This window comes from Nerophis lumbriciformis, linkage group LG23 (assembly GCF_033978685.3).
Source record: "Nerophis lumbriciformis linkage group LG23, RoL_Nlum_v2.1, whole genome shotgun sequence".
NCBI classification, from domain to species: Eukaryota; Metazoa; Chordata; class Actinopteri; order Syngnathiformes; family Syngnathidae; genus Nerophis; species Nerophis lumbriciformis.
The window spans coordinates 29721661-29738063 of NC_084570.2; the positions used below are offsets into that span (position 1 = coordinate 29721661).

At 37.2% G+C, this 16403-nt stretch overlaps 1 protein-coding gene across 8 annotated transcripts in view; it reads right to left on the reverse strand.

The window, feature by feature from the left end:
* Window positions 1-16403, reverse strand: part of elmo2 (engulfment and cell motility 2) — a 122284-nt gene that overhangs the window by 6187 nt on the left and 99694 nt on the right. For 7 of the 8 annotated variants that reach the window (XM_061984821.2, XM_061984819.2, XM_061984825.2 and 4 more), the window contains 2 exons: window positions 14661-14743; window positions 3875-3952 (listed from right to left, as the gene is read on the reverse strand). In XM_061984821.2, coding sequence (XP_061840805.1) covers window positions 3875-3952; window positions 14661-14743 — 161 coding nt within the window. Of the gene's footprint in view, window positions 1-3874; window positions 3953-9784; window positions 10506-14660; window positions 14744-16403 lie in introns of those variants that run through there. The other variant, XM_061984826.2, reaches the window with a different exon arrangement.

The window sequence follows — 16403 nt, forward strand, 5'->3', positions numbered from 1 at the left end:
AAGCGACATCAGTGTGTAAAGGATATCACCACATGGGCTCAGGAACACTTCAGAAACCCACTGTCAGTAACTACTAATCACCAAAATGATTCCCGGGCGCAGCCACCGCTGCTGCCCACTGCTCCCCTCACCTCCCAGGGGGTGATCAAGGGTGATGGGTCAAATGCAGAGAATAATTTCGCCACACCTAGTGTGTGTGTGACAATCATTGGTACTTTAACTTTAACTTTAACTTTACAGTTGGTCGCTACATCTGTAAGTGCAAGTTAAAACTCTCCTATGCAAGGCGAAAACCATTTATCGACAACACCCAGAAACGCCATCGACTTCACTGGGCCTGAGCTTATCCAAGATGGACTGATACAAAGTAGAAAAGTGTTCTGTGGTCTGACGAGTCCACATTTCAAATTGTTTTTGGAAACTGTGGACGTCGTGTCCTCCGGACCAAAGAGGAAAAGAACCATCCGGATTGTTATAGGCGCAAAGTTGAAAAGCCAGTATCTGTGATGGTATGGGGATGTATTAGTGCCAAGACATGGGTAATTTACACATCTGTGAAGGCGCCATAAATGCTGAAAGGTACATACAGGTTTTGGAGCAACATGTGTTGCCATCCAAGCAACGTTACCATGAACGCCCCTGCTTATTTCAGCAAGACAATGCCAAGCCACGTGTTACATCAACGTGGCTTCATAGTAAAAGAGTGCGGGTACTAGACTGGCCTGCCTGTAGTCCAGACCTCTCCCATTGAAAATGTGTGGCGCATTATGAAGCCTAAAATACCACAACGGAGACCCCCGGACTGTTGAACAACTTAAGCTGTACATCAAGCAAGAATGGGAAAAAATTCCACCTGAGAAGCTTAATAAATGTGTGTCCTCAGTTCCCAAACGTTTACTGAGTGTTGTTAAAAGGAAAGGCCATGTAACACAGTGGTAAACATGCCCTTTCCCAACTACTTTGGCACGTGTTGCAACCATGAAATTCTAAGTTAATTATTATTTGCAAAAAAAAATAAAGTTTATGAGTTTGAACATCAAATATCTTGTCTTTTTAGTGCATTCAATTGAATATGGGTTGAAAAGGATTTGCAAATCATTGTATTCCGTTTATACTTACATCTAACACAATTTCCCAACTCATATGGAAACGGGGTTTGTATATATATATATATATATATATATATATATATATATATATATATATATATATATATATATATATATATATATATATACACACACATACATACATACATACATACATACATTATATATATATATACATATATATATATATATGTATGTGTGGGGAAAAAAATCACAAGACTATTTCATCTCTTTTTCATCTCATTTTTTTCCCACACATACATATATTGCGCTCTACTACGGTATCGAGCACTATTTTTTGGATAACCTTATTAAGACATATACATATATATATATATATACAGTATATATATATATATATATATTAGGGCTGCAACTAACAACTAATTTGATAGTCGATTAATCTGTCAATTATTACTTCGATTAATAGATTAATAATCGGATAAAAGAGACAAACTACATTTCTATCCTTTCCAGTATTTTATTGAAAAAAAACCCAGCATACTGGCACCATGTTCTTTCAACTTGCCAAATAAAAGAGGGAAAATGTTTTTTTTTTTATAAAGTGCACCATTGTCATGCACAATAGCAATAATTTTGCTTGGGGGAATTTCAAACCTGGCTACTACCTATTCCAACCATTCTGCAATGTTGGATGCTGAATGTCTTTCCTCTAATGGCATGGTCGCAAGGCAGATTGACTTCATGTTCCATTCGTCTCCAATGTAACGGCATGTATTGCCAAGGTAGGCTTCCGTGGCTACACTTGTCCACACATCACACCAATAATAACACAGAAATGTAACTCATCAGATCAGAACTGGATCAGATATTGTACACGTTTCTGTTGTGAATAATAAAGGATTCATTTTAGGCTGCCTCTGAATAATAGCATGAAATATTCCAGCACCTTCATAACGTTTAGTTATACTAAAACGTCACTCAAATCTAAATAGATTTATATACAGCTTTATCGGCCCAGCTACATTGATCCATTATGAAACGAACCTGAGATATTTCTGTCCGTTACGTTTATTTCGAAATTGGTAACCGTGCGTTTTCTCTCTCAAAACGGAGTCAAATGTGCCGGAGACACATGATCAGCCCCGCGTTGCAACAAAGGCATAACCTTAACGTTACTCACAAAAAAGCTGAACTCATGAATGCCTGTTGCGACTCAAAACGACAGAGAATGCACTCTACAAGAAGTTCCTAACACTCTGAAAGTTAATACACAACAGTTGCTGCTTCGCTTCATTAAAAAAATCTCCTCGTCGTCACGTGAGCTGCACATGACTGCCACCTCATGAGAGGTAGCCTCAGCGCCGCCCTGGCGCTGTTTTGTACTTTTTTTGTACTTACTTTGATTATTGTTTCTCAGCTGTTTGTAAACGTTGCAGTTTATAAATAAAGGTTTTAAAAAACAAACAAAAAAAAAAAAAAAACCTTGCCTCAGCGCATGCACATAGCATGACTAAATTAATCGCCAACTATTTCTATAATCGATTTTAATCGATTTAATCAATTAGTTGTTGCAGCCCTAATATATATATATATATATATATATATATATATATATATATATATATATATATATATATATATATATATATATATATATATATATATATATATATATATATATGTCTTAATAAGGTTATCCAAAAAATAGTGCTCGATACCGTAGTAGAGCACAATATATGTATGTGTGGGAAAAAAAATCACAAGACTACTTCATCTCTACAGGCCTGTTTCATGAGGGGTTCCCTCAATCATCAGGAGATTTTCTCCTGATGATTGAGGGAACCCCTCATGAAACAGGCCTGTAGAGATGAAGTAGTCTTGTGATTTTTTTTCCCACACACACACACACATATATATATATATATATATATATATATATATATATATATATATATATATATACATGACCATATCTGTGGAAAAAATTTGGGCCCCCCTGATCTATTTGCACTTCATCCTGTATGTTTTTGGGGTCTCCTTTTTTACGGTGGCCCGCAAGGGTCAAAACAAATGCAAATGCCACAACACAACAACATAAATCCACAACACAACAACACAGAGCCACAACACAACAACGTTGATGTAGACATTCTATTTCTTTGTCAGATGTGCCTGTTCTACAGAAATGTTGATATACTTGAAAGTCGTTAGTGCCCAGCTGGAATAGCAATATAGATTTGCTATTCACTTAAAATAAGTCAACACGCAAACATTATTGTGTAAATAAAAACTGCATATTATTCTTTTAAAAGGCCAGAGACACACCTTTTTAATCAGGCATTTTACTGATCATGTCAAATATAAATAAATAAATAAATAAATAAATATAAATGTATATATATATATATATATATATATATATATATTTTTTTTTTTTTATTGTGTTATTTTTTTATTGACATTATTATTACTATTATTCTCTCAATGTTGTTTTAATGAACATATTCATGCATTATTTATATATGTATATTTATTTTATAAATATTTTATCATATGTTTCATACTATTTTTTGTGGCGTTTACTATGACATTGTGAAGTTCTCCAACATAAGGAGCCCAAATAAACGATGACAAGTTGTTGTTTTTTTAAATATACTAAATGTGCCAAGACATCTATCGACGTAATAATTCAAGCACGTATTAAACTTTGTTGTCTCACCAAATATCTCTTTCAAATGAGAAGTATTCATCAACACTCTGTAAGGTAAGGTTCCAGTCACTTCCTGTAAATGTCAGCCTACCTCATACTTGTTTGGTGCAACAAAGTTGAGCGTCTCATCGGGATCATAGAGGACGGAGAAGGCCAACTCCAGCACCTCCTGGGACAAGACCAGGTCAGACAGGTGGATAAAAGAAGCACACAAAAAAGGACAGTCACAAACAGGGTACCCAAACTACACACCCCCAGCGTCCACAATCTGGCTAGTGGGACTTCACAAGGTAAAAAAAAATAAAAAAATAAAAATAAATATATATATATATATATATATATATATATATATATATATATATATATATATATATATATATATATATATATATACATACACACACACACACACACACACACACACACACACAGGTAAAAGTCAGTAAATTAGAATATTTTGAAAAACTTGATTTATTTCAGTAATTGCATTCAAAAGGTGTAACTTGTACATTATATTTATTCATTGCACACAGACTGATGCATTCAAATGTTTATTTCATTTAATTTTGATGATTTGAAGTGGCAACAAATGAAAATCCAAAATTCCGTGTGTCACAAAATTAGAATATTACTTAAGGCTAATACAAAAAAGGGATTTTTAGAAATGTTGGCCAACTGAAAAGTATGAAAATGAAAAATATGAGCATGTACAATACTCAATACTTGGTTGGAGCTCCTTTTGCCTCAATTACTGCGTTAATGCGGCGTGGCATGGAGTCGAAGAGTTTCTGGCACTGCTCAGGTGTTATGAGAGCCCAGGTTGCTCTGATAGTGGCCTTCAACTCTTCTGCGTTTTTGGGTCTGGCATTCTGCATCTTCCTTTTCACAATACCCCACAGATTTTCTATGGGGCTAAGGTCAGGGGAGTTGGCGGGCCAATTTAGAACAGAAATACCATGGTCCGTAAACCAGGCACGGGTAGATTTTGCGCTGTGTGCAGGCGCCAAGTCCTGTTGGAACTTGAAATCTCCATCTCCATAGAGCAGGTCAGCAGCAGGAAGCATGAAGTGCTCTAAAACTTGCTGGTAGACGGCTGCGTTGACCCTGGATCTCAGGAAACAGAGTGGCACCCCAAACCATCACCCAACCATGCAAATTTTGCATTTCCTTTGGAAATCGAGGTCCCAGAGTCTGGAGGAAGACAGGAGAGGCACAGGATCCACGTTGCCTGAAGTCTAGTGTAAAGTTTCCCCCATCAGTGATGGTTTGGGGTGCCATGTCATCTGCTGGTGTCGGTCCACTCTGTTTCCTGAGATCCAGGGTCAACGCAGCCGTCTACCAGCAAGTTTTAGAGCACTTCATGCTTCCTGCTGCTGACCTGCTCTATGGAGATGGAGATTTCAAGTTCCAACAGGACTTGGCGCCTGCACACAGCGCAAAATCTACCCGTGCCTGGTTTACGGACCATGGTATTTCTGTTCTAAATTGGCCCGCCAACTCCCCTGACCTTAGCCCCATAGAAAATCTGTGGGGTATTGTGAAAAGGAAGATGCAGAATGCCAGACCCAAAAACGCAGAAGAGTTGAAGGCCACTATCAGAGCAACCTGGGCTCTCATAACACCTGAGCAGTGCCAGAAACTCATCGACTCCATGCCACGCCGCATTAACGCAGTAATTGAGGCAAAAGGAGCTCCAACCAAGTATTGAGTATTGTACATGCTCATATTTTTCATTTTCATACTTTTCAGTTGGCCAACATTTCTAAAAATCCCTTTTTTGTATTAGCCTTAAGTAATATTCTAATTTTGTGACACACGGAATTTTTGATTTTCATTTGTTGCCACTTCAAATCATCAAAATTAAATGAAATAAACATTTGAATGCATCAGTCTGTGTGCAATGAATAAATATAATGTACAAGTTACACCTTTTGAATGCAATTACTGAAATAAATCAAGTTTTTCAAAATATTCTAATTTACTGGCTTTTACCTGTATATATATATATATATATATATATATATATATATATACTGTATATATATATATATATATATACTGTATATATATATGTATGTATGTATGTATGTGTGTGTGTGCATGTATATATATATATATATATATATATATATATATATATATATATATATATATATATATAAAGGGTTGCACGGCATACTAGTAAAGTACCGCGGTACTGCTGAATCATAATCGGTACAATACTCTGAGAAATACCGGATCTCTTTTTTGTTTTGTTTAAATCTGCATGACGACGCACCGTCGTCACGTCATGACATTGCACATTTTAGGAGCAGAGGAGCATGTTCAGCAACGCACAATCACGTAGTACTTACAAGGAGAAACAGTGTAGAAACATAAAGGGAGAATGGATGCATTTTGGTCTAAAAAGTAAAGATAAAGGTGAAGTTATAATACTGAAACACCTCAGGAAGAGGTGCTTTAAGACATGGCTAGCTAGCTAGCGGCTAACATCCATCCGCAATCGGCAGTGTTTTAGCTACTTCTAAATCACTAATCCTGGCCTCTATGGCGACAAATAAAGTACGTTTCTTACAAGTATCATCCCTGCAGAACGAGGAATAGCTAAACATGCTTCACTACACACCGTAGGAAGATACAATAGCTCACCGGCATCACAAATTAATAGGTAGATAAATGACAAAATATGTTACTGCATACGTCAGCAGACTAATTAGGAGCCTTCGTTTGTTTACTTACTACTAAAAGACAAGTTGTATAGTATGTTCACTGTTTTATTTCAGGACTAAATTCTTCTTTGATTGCAATAATAAACATATGTTTAATGTACCTCAAGATTTTTTTGTTAAAATAAAGCCAATAATGAAATTTTTTGTGGTCCCCTTTATTTAGAAAAGTATCGAAATACAAACCCCGTTTCCATATGAGTTGGGAAATTGTGTTAGATATAAATATAAACGGAATACAATGATTTGCAAATCCTTTTCAACCCATATTCAATTGAATGCACTACAAAGACAAGATATTTGATGTTCAAACTCATAAACTTTATTTTTTTTTTTGCAAATAATAATTAACTTAGAATTTCATGGCTGCAACACGTGCCAAAGTACTTGGGAAAGGGCATGTTCACCACTGTGTTACATGGCCTTTCCTTTTAACAACACACAGTAAACGTTTGGGAACTGAGGAGACACATTTTTTAAGCTTCTCAGGTGGAAGTATTTCCCATTCTTGCTTGATGTACAGCTTAAGTTGTTCAACAGTCCGGGGGTCTTCGTTGTGGTATTTTAGGCTTCATAATGCGCCACACATTTTCAATGGAAGACAGGTCTGGACTACAGGCAGGCCAGTCTAGTACCCGCACTCTTTTACTATGAAGCCACGTTGATGTAACACGTGGCTTGGCATTGTCTTGCTGAAATAAGCAGGGGCGTCCATGGTAACGTTGCTTGGATGGCAACATATGTAGCTCCAAAACCTGTATGTACCTTTCAGCATTAATGGCGCCTTCACAGATGTGTAAGTTACCCATGTCTTGGGCACTAATACACCCCCATACTATCTTAGATGCTGTCTTTTTAACTTTGCGCCTATAACAATCCGGATAGTTCTTTTCCTCTTTGGTCCGGAGGACACGACGTCCACAGTTTCCAAAAACAATTTGAAATGTGGACTCGTCAGACCACATAACACTTTTCCACTTTGTATCAGTCCATCTTAGATGAGCTCAGGCCCAGCGCAGCCGACGGCGTTTCTGGTTGTTGTTGATAAACGGTTTTCGCCTTGCATAGGAGTTTTAACTTGCACTTACAGATGTAGCGACCAACTGTAGTTACTGACAGTGGGTTTCTGAAGTGTTCCTGAGCCCATGTGGTGATATCCTTTACACACTGATGTCGCCCTGTTGATGCAGTAAAGCCTGAGGGATCGAAGGTCACGGGCTTAGCTGCTTACGTGCAGTGATTTCTCCAGATTCTCTGAACCCTTTGATGATATTACGGACCGTAGATGGTGAAATCCCTAAATTCCTTGCAATAGCTGGTTGAGAAAGGTTTTTCTTAAACTGTTCAACAATTTGCTCACGCATTTGTTGACAAAGTGACCCTCGTCCCATCCTTGTTTGTGAATGACTGTGCATTTCATGGAATCTACTTTTATACCCAATCATGGCACCCACCTGTTCCCAATTTGCCTGTTCACCTGTGGAATGTTCCAAATAAGTGTTTGATGAGCATTCATCAACTTTATCAGTATTTATTGCCACATTTCCCAACTTCTTTGTCATGTGTTACTAGCATCAAATTCTAAAGTTAATGATTATTTGCAAAAAAATAAAGTTTATCAGTTTGAACATCAAATATGTTGTCTTTGTAGCATATTCAACTGAATATGGGTTGAAAATTATTTGCAAATCATTGTATTACGTTTATATTTACATCTAACACAATTTCCCAACTCATATGGAAACGGGGTTTGTACATTTTGGCACCGGTACCAAAATATTGGTATCGGGACAACATACAGACATATATGTATATACATACATACATTAATGCAGTGGTAAATCAACATAAAAAACACACGATACACTTTATAGTGCACCAACCCAAAAAAACTCCCTCCCCCTCACTCATTCACACTCATTTGCACAAAAGGGTTGTTTCTTTCTGTTATCAATATTTCTGGTTCCTACATTATTTTTTCAATACAGTCTGCAGGGATACAGTCCGTAAGCACACATGATTGTATTTTTTATGACAAAAATATATATATTTATACATATATACTGTATACATACATATATATATATATATATATATATATATATACATACATACATACATACATAAATACATATTTTTATATATATATATATATATATATATACATACATATTTATATATATATATATACATATACTGTATATACATACATATATACATACATATTTATATACATATATATATACATACATACATATTTATATACATATACTGTATATATACGTGTATATATATATATATATATATATATACACTGTATATATATATATATATATACACTGTATATATATATACATATATATATATATATATATTTATACATATATACATACATATATATTTATACATATATACATACATATATATTTATACATATATATTTATACATATATATATATACATATATATATATATATATATATATATATATATATGTATATATATATATATACATACATGCATATTTATATATATATATACATATATATTTACGTACGTTTATGTATCTACCTTCCCATCCTCACCTATGGTCATGAGCTTTGGGTTATGACCGAAAGGACAAGATCACAGGTACAAGCGGCCGAAATGAGTTTCTTCCGCCGGGTGGCGGGGCTCTCCCTTAGAGATAGGGTGAGCAGCTCTGCCATCCGAGAGGAGCTCAAAGTAAAGCCGCTGCTCCTCCACATTGAGAGGAGCCAGATGAGGTCAGGATGCCACCCGAACGTCTCCCTAAGGAGGTGTTTAGGGCACGTCCAACCGGTAGGCCACGGGGAAGACCCAGGACACGTTGGGAAGACTATGTCCCCCGGCTGGCCTGGGAACGCCTCGGGATCCCCCGGGAAGAGCTGGACGAAGTGGCTGGGGAGAGGGAAGTCTGGGCTTCCCTGCTTAGGCTGCTGCCCCGGCGAGGCGACCTCGGATAAGCGGAAAAAGATGGATGGATGGATATATTTACATATTTATATATATACATATATATTTATATATATATATAGATGTACATACATATTTATATATACATACATATTTATATATATATACATATTTATATATACATATTTATATATATACATAGTTTTACATATATACATTCATATATATAAATATACATACATATTTTTATATATACACACATATACAGTATATACATATATCTATATATATACATACATATTATATATATATATATATATACATATATATACAGGGGCGCCGCTAGGGATTTTGGGCCCCATGAAAAGAATCTTTACAGGGCCCCCAACACAGTGTCATTATTTTTTCTGTATTATAATTTCATCATCATTAGGGGCCTCTCTGGGCCCCCCTCCATCATGGGCCCCTAGAATCCGTCTCCTTTACCCCCCCTTTTCGGCGCCCCTGTACATATACATACAGTGTTTCCCCCAGAAAATGTGCTCGTTAAGGTGAAGGGGGCGTCTCCCGGGACAGTGTAACTCGGCCTGTCGCCATCACGTCTCCACTTCATCGCTGCCACCACAGCCTGGGGGGGAGGAGGGGCAATAGACTACAGACTGATTACATTGAACACATTGTTTATTAAAAAATAAGCAATTAACAATATATTATAATAAATAAAAATATTAGAGAAATAAAGAAGCCTACCATTTTTTTTTGTTTTCCGCTCCATTTGTAGAATGGCGATATAGGATATATATCTCGATATTTTTTCCGTAAAGTATAAGCAAAACGCAAAACAGTCCTAGTTACCTGAGATACTAAGTATGTCATTATTAGTAAGTCAATATTTTGACTTAGTAATTTGATGTTTTGTCTAAATTGTCAGACGATCACTTCTCTGATGTCTCCATCATGTTCAGAAGTCTCTTCTTTATCTTCTTCTACTGCATTCAGCAACTTTGTCTCCATTGGAAGTTGTCGTTTTAGTCTGTCGTGCTTGTGGCTGTTGAGTTTTGTCTAGTGAAAAAAAAATCATTTTTATAAGGATTTTTACAAAATTACATTCAATAATCATGAATACATTATTTGGGATAAACCCACTTTAGCACAGGTGTAAGATAGTGACATGCTATTTACAACATGTCAAATGGCCCTCAACATCGTCGGGAAACAATGTGTGTCAATACAGCACTTTGAGGTATTTTAATTTTGACAGAAAAAAATAATATTTAATGCAATTGCAGTATTACTTAACTCGATATTATTTATTACAAGAAACGACTCAAAGCATTATTAATACAACCCTATTTAAATACATCTAAAACAGCTGAACTTTAATATATGCTTTCCATCTTGACTTATGATTCCAAAACAAGTATTTTTGTCACACTGTTGTCAAACAATGATCATATTCAAACAAATGGGCAAAATATGATTCCACATCGTTGAAAGTGGTCATCTGAGAGCATTTGTAATAGCAGTGCAGTTCATATAAACATTTTTTGATGCCACATCTATCTGCCTTTTAACAATATTACTTCCTAGCAATGACGTTAGCGCCCACATACCTGAAGTATCTTTCACCACAGAAGATTGTGGATTGCTCCCATTGGAATCTTGCTGCTCTTGTACATCATTGGGCATATCTTTGTCTATGAATGGAGAATCCCAACTCCTGTGAGAGCTTGTGTCAATATCTGATGTTTCTATTCCAAATTGAATGGATGTAGTTGATGGAGAACCGCCCTAGATCTGCTGGCATAGTTGGAAGTACAGCAAAACAACTCTACCGTAACCACTTAAAGTTAAAGTTAAAGTACCAATGATTGTCACACACACACTAGGTGTGGTGAAATTTGTCCTCCGCATTTGACCCATCCCCTTGATCACCCCCTGGGAGGTGAGGGGAGCAGTGGGCAGCAGCTGTGCCGCGCCCGGGAATCATTTTTGGTGATTTAACCCCCAATTCCAACCCTTGATGCTGAGTGCCAAGCAGGGAGGTAATGGGTCCCATTTTTATAGTCTTTGGTATGACTCGGCCGGGGTTTGAACTCACAACCTACCGATCTCAGGGCGGACACTCAAACCACTAGGCCACTGACTTCTTCCACCTGCGTCGACTGCTTGTCTGTACTTTCCACGAATCACTTTTAGTTTAGTGTTGATAGTTGTTTTTGTGATGTCCTCTTACCAGTGAGGAAATTCCTCAGATATCCCTCCAAGTCCGTACCGTTCCAAAATAGGGTAAGAAAGTCACCATACTTGGACTGGCAAGTTTACAAGTCAACACTTTGTTGAGCTTTGTTAACTTTAAACTCCAAAATGATGCTTAAAAGTAGCTCTACTTCTCTGTCAGTCCACATATATAAGTCTTTCTTGCCGTGACCCGCCATTTTTGCTATATGCCGCCTCCGGAAATGACGTTTTGGATGTTTCTGATGGGATAAAATGGTCTATCTACAGCTACAGTATATATATATATATATATATATATATACATACATAAAAACGGACTACTCCAATTAAATCTCGGATCGGGGAGAAGATTACCAATCGTGAAAAACAGATGGTCAGATGGGTGGAGCACTACTCAGAACTATACAGCCGTGAAAGAACTGTCTCTGATGCTGCTCTAAATTATACGAAGGAGCTACCAATCATGAATGAACTCGACAAAGTGCCTACAATAGTAGAGCTTGAAAAAGCTATTGATTCACTTCCATCTGACAAAGCACCAGGTAACGATAACATTCCACCTGAAGCTATCAAGCAAGGGAAGCCTGCCCTGCTTAAACCGCTGTACGAATTACTGTGTCTTTGCTGGGAGGAAGTAGGAGTACCTCAGGACATGCATGATGACACTATTGTGACACTTTATAAGAATAAAGGGGACCGCAGTGACTGCAATAGCTATAGAGGAATTTCTCTCTTGAACATCGTTGGAAAGGTTTATGCACGCATAATCCTAAACAGGCTACAGATACTTGCAGATCGTATCTATCCTGAATCCCAATGTGGTTTCAGGGCTGGAAGATCGACGACCGACATGATATTTTCAGTCAGGCAGATTCAAGAGAAGAGTAGAGAACAAGGTCAACCTCTTTACATGATGTTCATAGATCTAACTAAGGCTTTCGATCTTGTCAGCAGGAAGGGCCTATTCAAGCTTCTACAAAAGATTGGATGTCCTCCAAAACTACTCAGCATGTTGATCTCTCTCCATTCCAACATGAAGGGAACAGTCTTGTATGATGGATCTTGTTCGGACTCCTTCTCTATCAACAGTGGTGTTAAGCAGGGCTGCGTCTTAGCACCAACTCTTTTTGGAATATTCTTCTCTATACTCCTGTCCTACGCTTTTGACACATCCATTGAGGGTGTCTATCTACACACACGGTCTGATGGCAAATTGTTCAATCTGGCAAGATTACGTGCGAAAACCAAAAGGAGGTCGGTGTTAATCCGAGAGATGCTTTTTGCAGACGATGCTGCTCTTGTTACCAACACCAAAGAAGCCTTACAACGTCTAAGTGACTGTTTTGCAAATGCTTGTGAACAGTTTGGACTTACAGTTAGCCTGCAGAAAACCAATGTCAGTGTTCAAGGTGCTGCAAATCCTGCTATCAAGATGAATGGTGTCACTTTAGAAGTAGTAGATCATTTTATATACCTAGGCTCGACAATCAGCAATAAACTCTCGCTCGATGTTGAACTTGACAGGAGGCTTGGAAAGGCAAATACCATCATGACTAAACTAGCAAAGCGAGTATGGGAAAACAACGCTCTTACTCAACATACAAAGATCCGAGTTTATCAGGCCTGCGTTCTCAGCACTTTACTCTACGGAAGCTAGGACCTGGACTACTTACATGAGACAAGAGCGCCGACTTAACGCTTTCCACATGCGGTGCATCAAACGTATCCTTGGTATTAGTTGGCAGGACTACATTCCACACAGTGTCATTCTTCAGCGGGCTAATATTCATAGCATGAACTCTCTTCTTAGCCAGCGCCGTCTTCGATGGCTGGGACATGTTCGGCGGCTGGAGGACGGACGACTTCCCAAGAACATTATGTATGGACAACTGGCTGCTGGTTCCAGATGTGTTGGTCGTCCCTCCCTCCGGTTAAGGACGCATGCAAGAGAGATCTGAAGGCGTGTAATATTCCTCTAGACAGCTGGGAGATACAGGCGGAGAACCGAAATGTCTGGCGTCAAGCGGTTAGACGGGGTATTGCAGAGGCTGATTTGAGGAGAGGCCAGCTCGCAGAGGAGAAGAGAGACAGGAGGAAACGTACTGCAAATACCATCGCACAGCAGGAGCGGGATGAAGTCTCTACACATGTTTGCACTAAGTGCAACAGGGACTGTCACTCAAGAATTGGCTTGTACAGCCATGCTAGGCGTTGTCAACAAACATGAATGTACCGTATCAACAAAACATCAAGTTAAAATGTGAAAATTATAATTAAATATGTGCATTGTATAATTACAACACTCATTAAAACTGAAAAGATATTACTAATAATTGACTAAAATAGGATGACAAAACGATTTAAATTAAAAAAAACAAAAAACTATTAATAATAATTAAAGTACCATTACAAAATTTAATTTAAAAAAAAAAATTAATTAAATAAAAAATTAAACATCAAATCGAAATAAGTCTGACACAAGAGCGTAAATTAGCATGGTCATCTGTGACTAAGCTGCCAAAGAGATAAGATATATAGATATATATATATATATATATATATATATATATATATATATTTGTATATATATATATATTTGTATATATATATATATATATATATATATATATATATATATATATATATATATATATATATATATATATATATATATATATATATATATATATATATATATATATATATATATATACATACATGTATATATATATCCTGCAGCTTATAGGTACCGGTATATGTATATAGAACACGCATGTCAGGTTAATTGGAGACTTTAAATGACCCAGTTAAGGTGTAAATGTGAGTGTTTGTTTATCTATAAGTGCTCTGGGATTGACAAGTGACCAGTGCAAGGTGTATATCGCCTCTCACCCAAAGTCAGCTGGGATAGGCTCCAGCTGACCCCTGACCCTGAAAAGGATAAATAATATAAAATGAATAAAAACAAAAAGATACCTTGTTTTGTTTCAGAGCACTTTTCTCCTTCATATGAGGGCAGTCCTTCCCGGTCACCACAGACTTGATGTCACAGACGGGGACTAGAGTAGAAGGGATATTAAACATTCTTAGGATGTCTTCCAATCATCTGCTCTATTAAAGAGGACTTGTGAAATAAAGTCCACCTCCACACAAACGTAGTACTAGTGGAAAAGTTGGGCCATAAGGTTAAGAACCCCAGGTCTAAGGCGGGGGTCAGCAACCCGCAGCTCTCGAGCCGCATGCGGCTCTTTAGCACCACCCTAGTGGTTCCCTGGAGCATTTTTAAAAAAGGATTGAAAATGGAAAAAGATGGGGCAAAAATAATTTTTTTGTTTTAGTATGTTTTTAGTTTGAGGACAAACATGACATAAACCTTCCCAGAAAGCCCACTGTTGAATATGTTTGTGTCTATGCTTCACTGATGAAAGTATTTGATGAACATCGTTTGGTCCTTTTCGGCAGTTTTTGAACTCACCATAGTGTGGCGCAACAGTTTGTTTACATGTAAAATCTTCCAATCCTTCTTTGTCTCATTTTGTCCACCAAACATTTATACTGTGTGCGAATGCACAAAGGTGATCGTTGTTGATGTTATTGACTTGTTGGAGTGCTAATCAGGCATATTTGGTTAGTGCATCACAGCAAGCTAATCAATGCTAACATGCTATTTAGACTAGCTGTATGTACATATTGCATCATTATGCTTCATTTGTAGGTATATTTGAGCTCATTTAATTTCCATTACTTTTATCCTCTTTGTATTTAATGTATATTTGCATGTGTCATGACACATTATCTGTACGTAAAATTGGCTGCATTTCTTATAGTTTGTGTGCCATGTTGTTCCAGACCACAGCAAACGTTACCTAGCCTGCCAAAGATTGTAATACAAACCCCGTTTCCATATGAGTTGGGAAATTGTGTTAGATGTAAATATAAACGGAATACAATGATTTGCAAATCATTTTCAACCCATATTCAGTTGAATATGCTACAAAGACAACATATTTGATGTTCAAACTGATAAACTTTTTTTTTTGCAAATAATCATTAACTTTAGAATTTGATGCTAGCAACACGTGACAAAGAAGTTGGGAAAGGTGGCAATAAATACTGATAAAGTTGAGGAATACTCATCAAACACTTATTTGGAACATCCCACAGGTGAACAGGCAAATTGGGAACAGCTGGGTGCCATAATTGGGTATAAAAGTAGATTCCATGAAATGCTCAGTCATTCACAAAGAAGGATGGGGCAAGGGTCACCACTTTGTCAACAAATGCATGAGCAAATTGTTGAACAGTTTAAGAAAAACCTTTCTCAACCAGCTATTGCAAGGAATTTAGGGATTTCACCATCTACGGTCCGTAATATCATCAAAGGGTTCAGAGAATCTGGAGAAATCACTGCACGTAAGCAGCTAAGCATGTGACCTTCGATCCCTCAGGCTGTACTGCATCAACAAGCGACATCAGTGTGTAAAGGATATCACCACATGGGCACAGGAACACTTCAGAAACCCACTGTCAGTAACTACAGTTGGTCGCTACATCTGTAAGTGCAAGTTAAAACTCTCCTATGCAAGGTGAAAACAGTTTATCAACAACACCCAGAAACGCCGTCGGCATCGCTGGGCCTGAGCTCATCTAAGATGAACTGATACAAAGTGGAAAAGTGTTCTGTGGTCTGATGAGTCCACATTTCAAATTGTTTTTGGA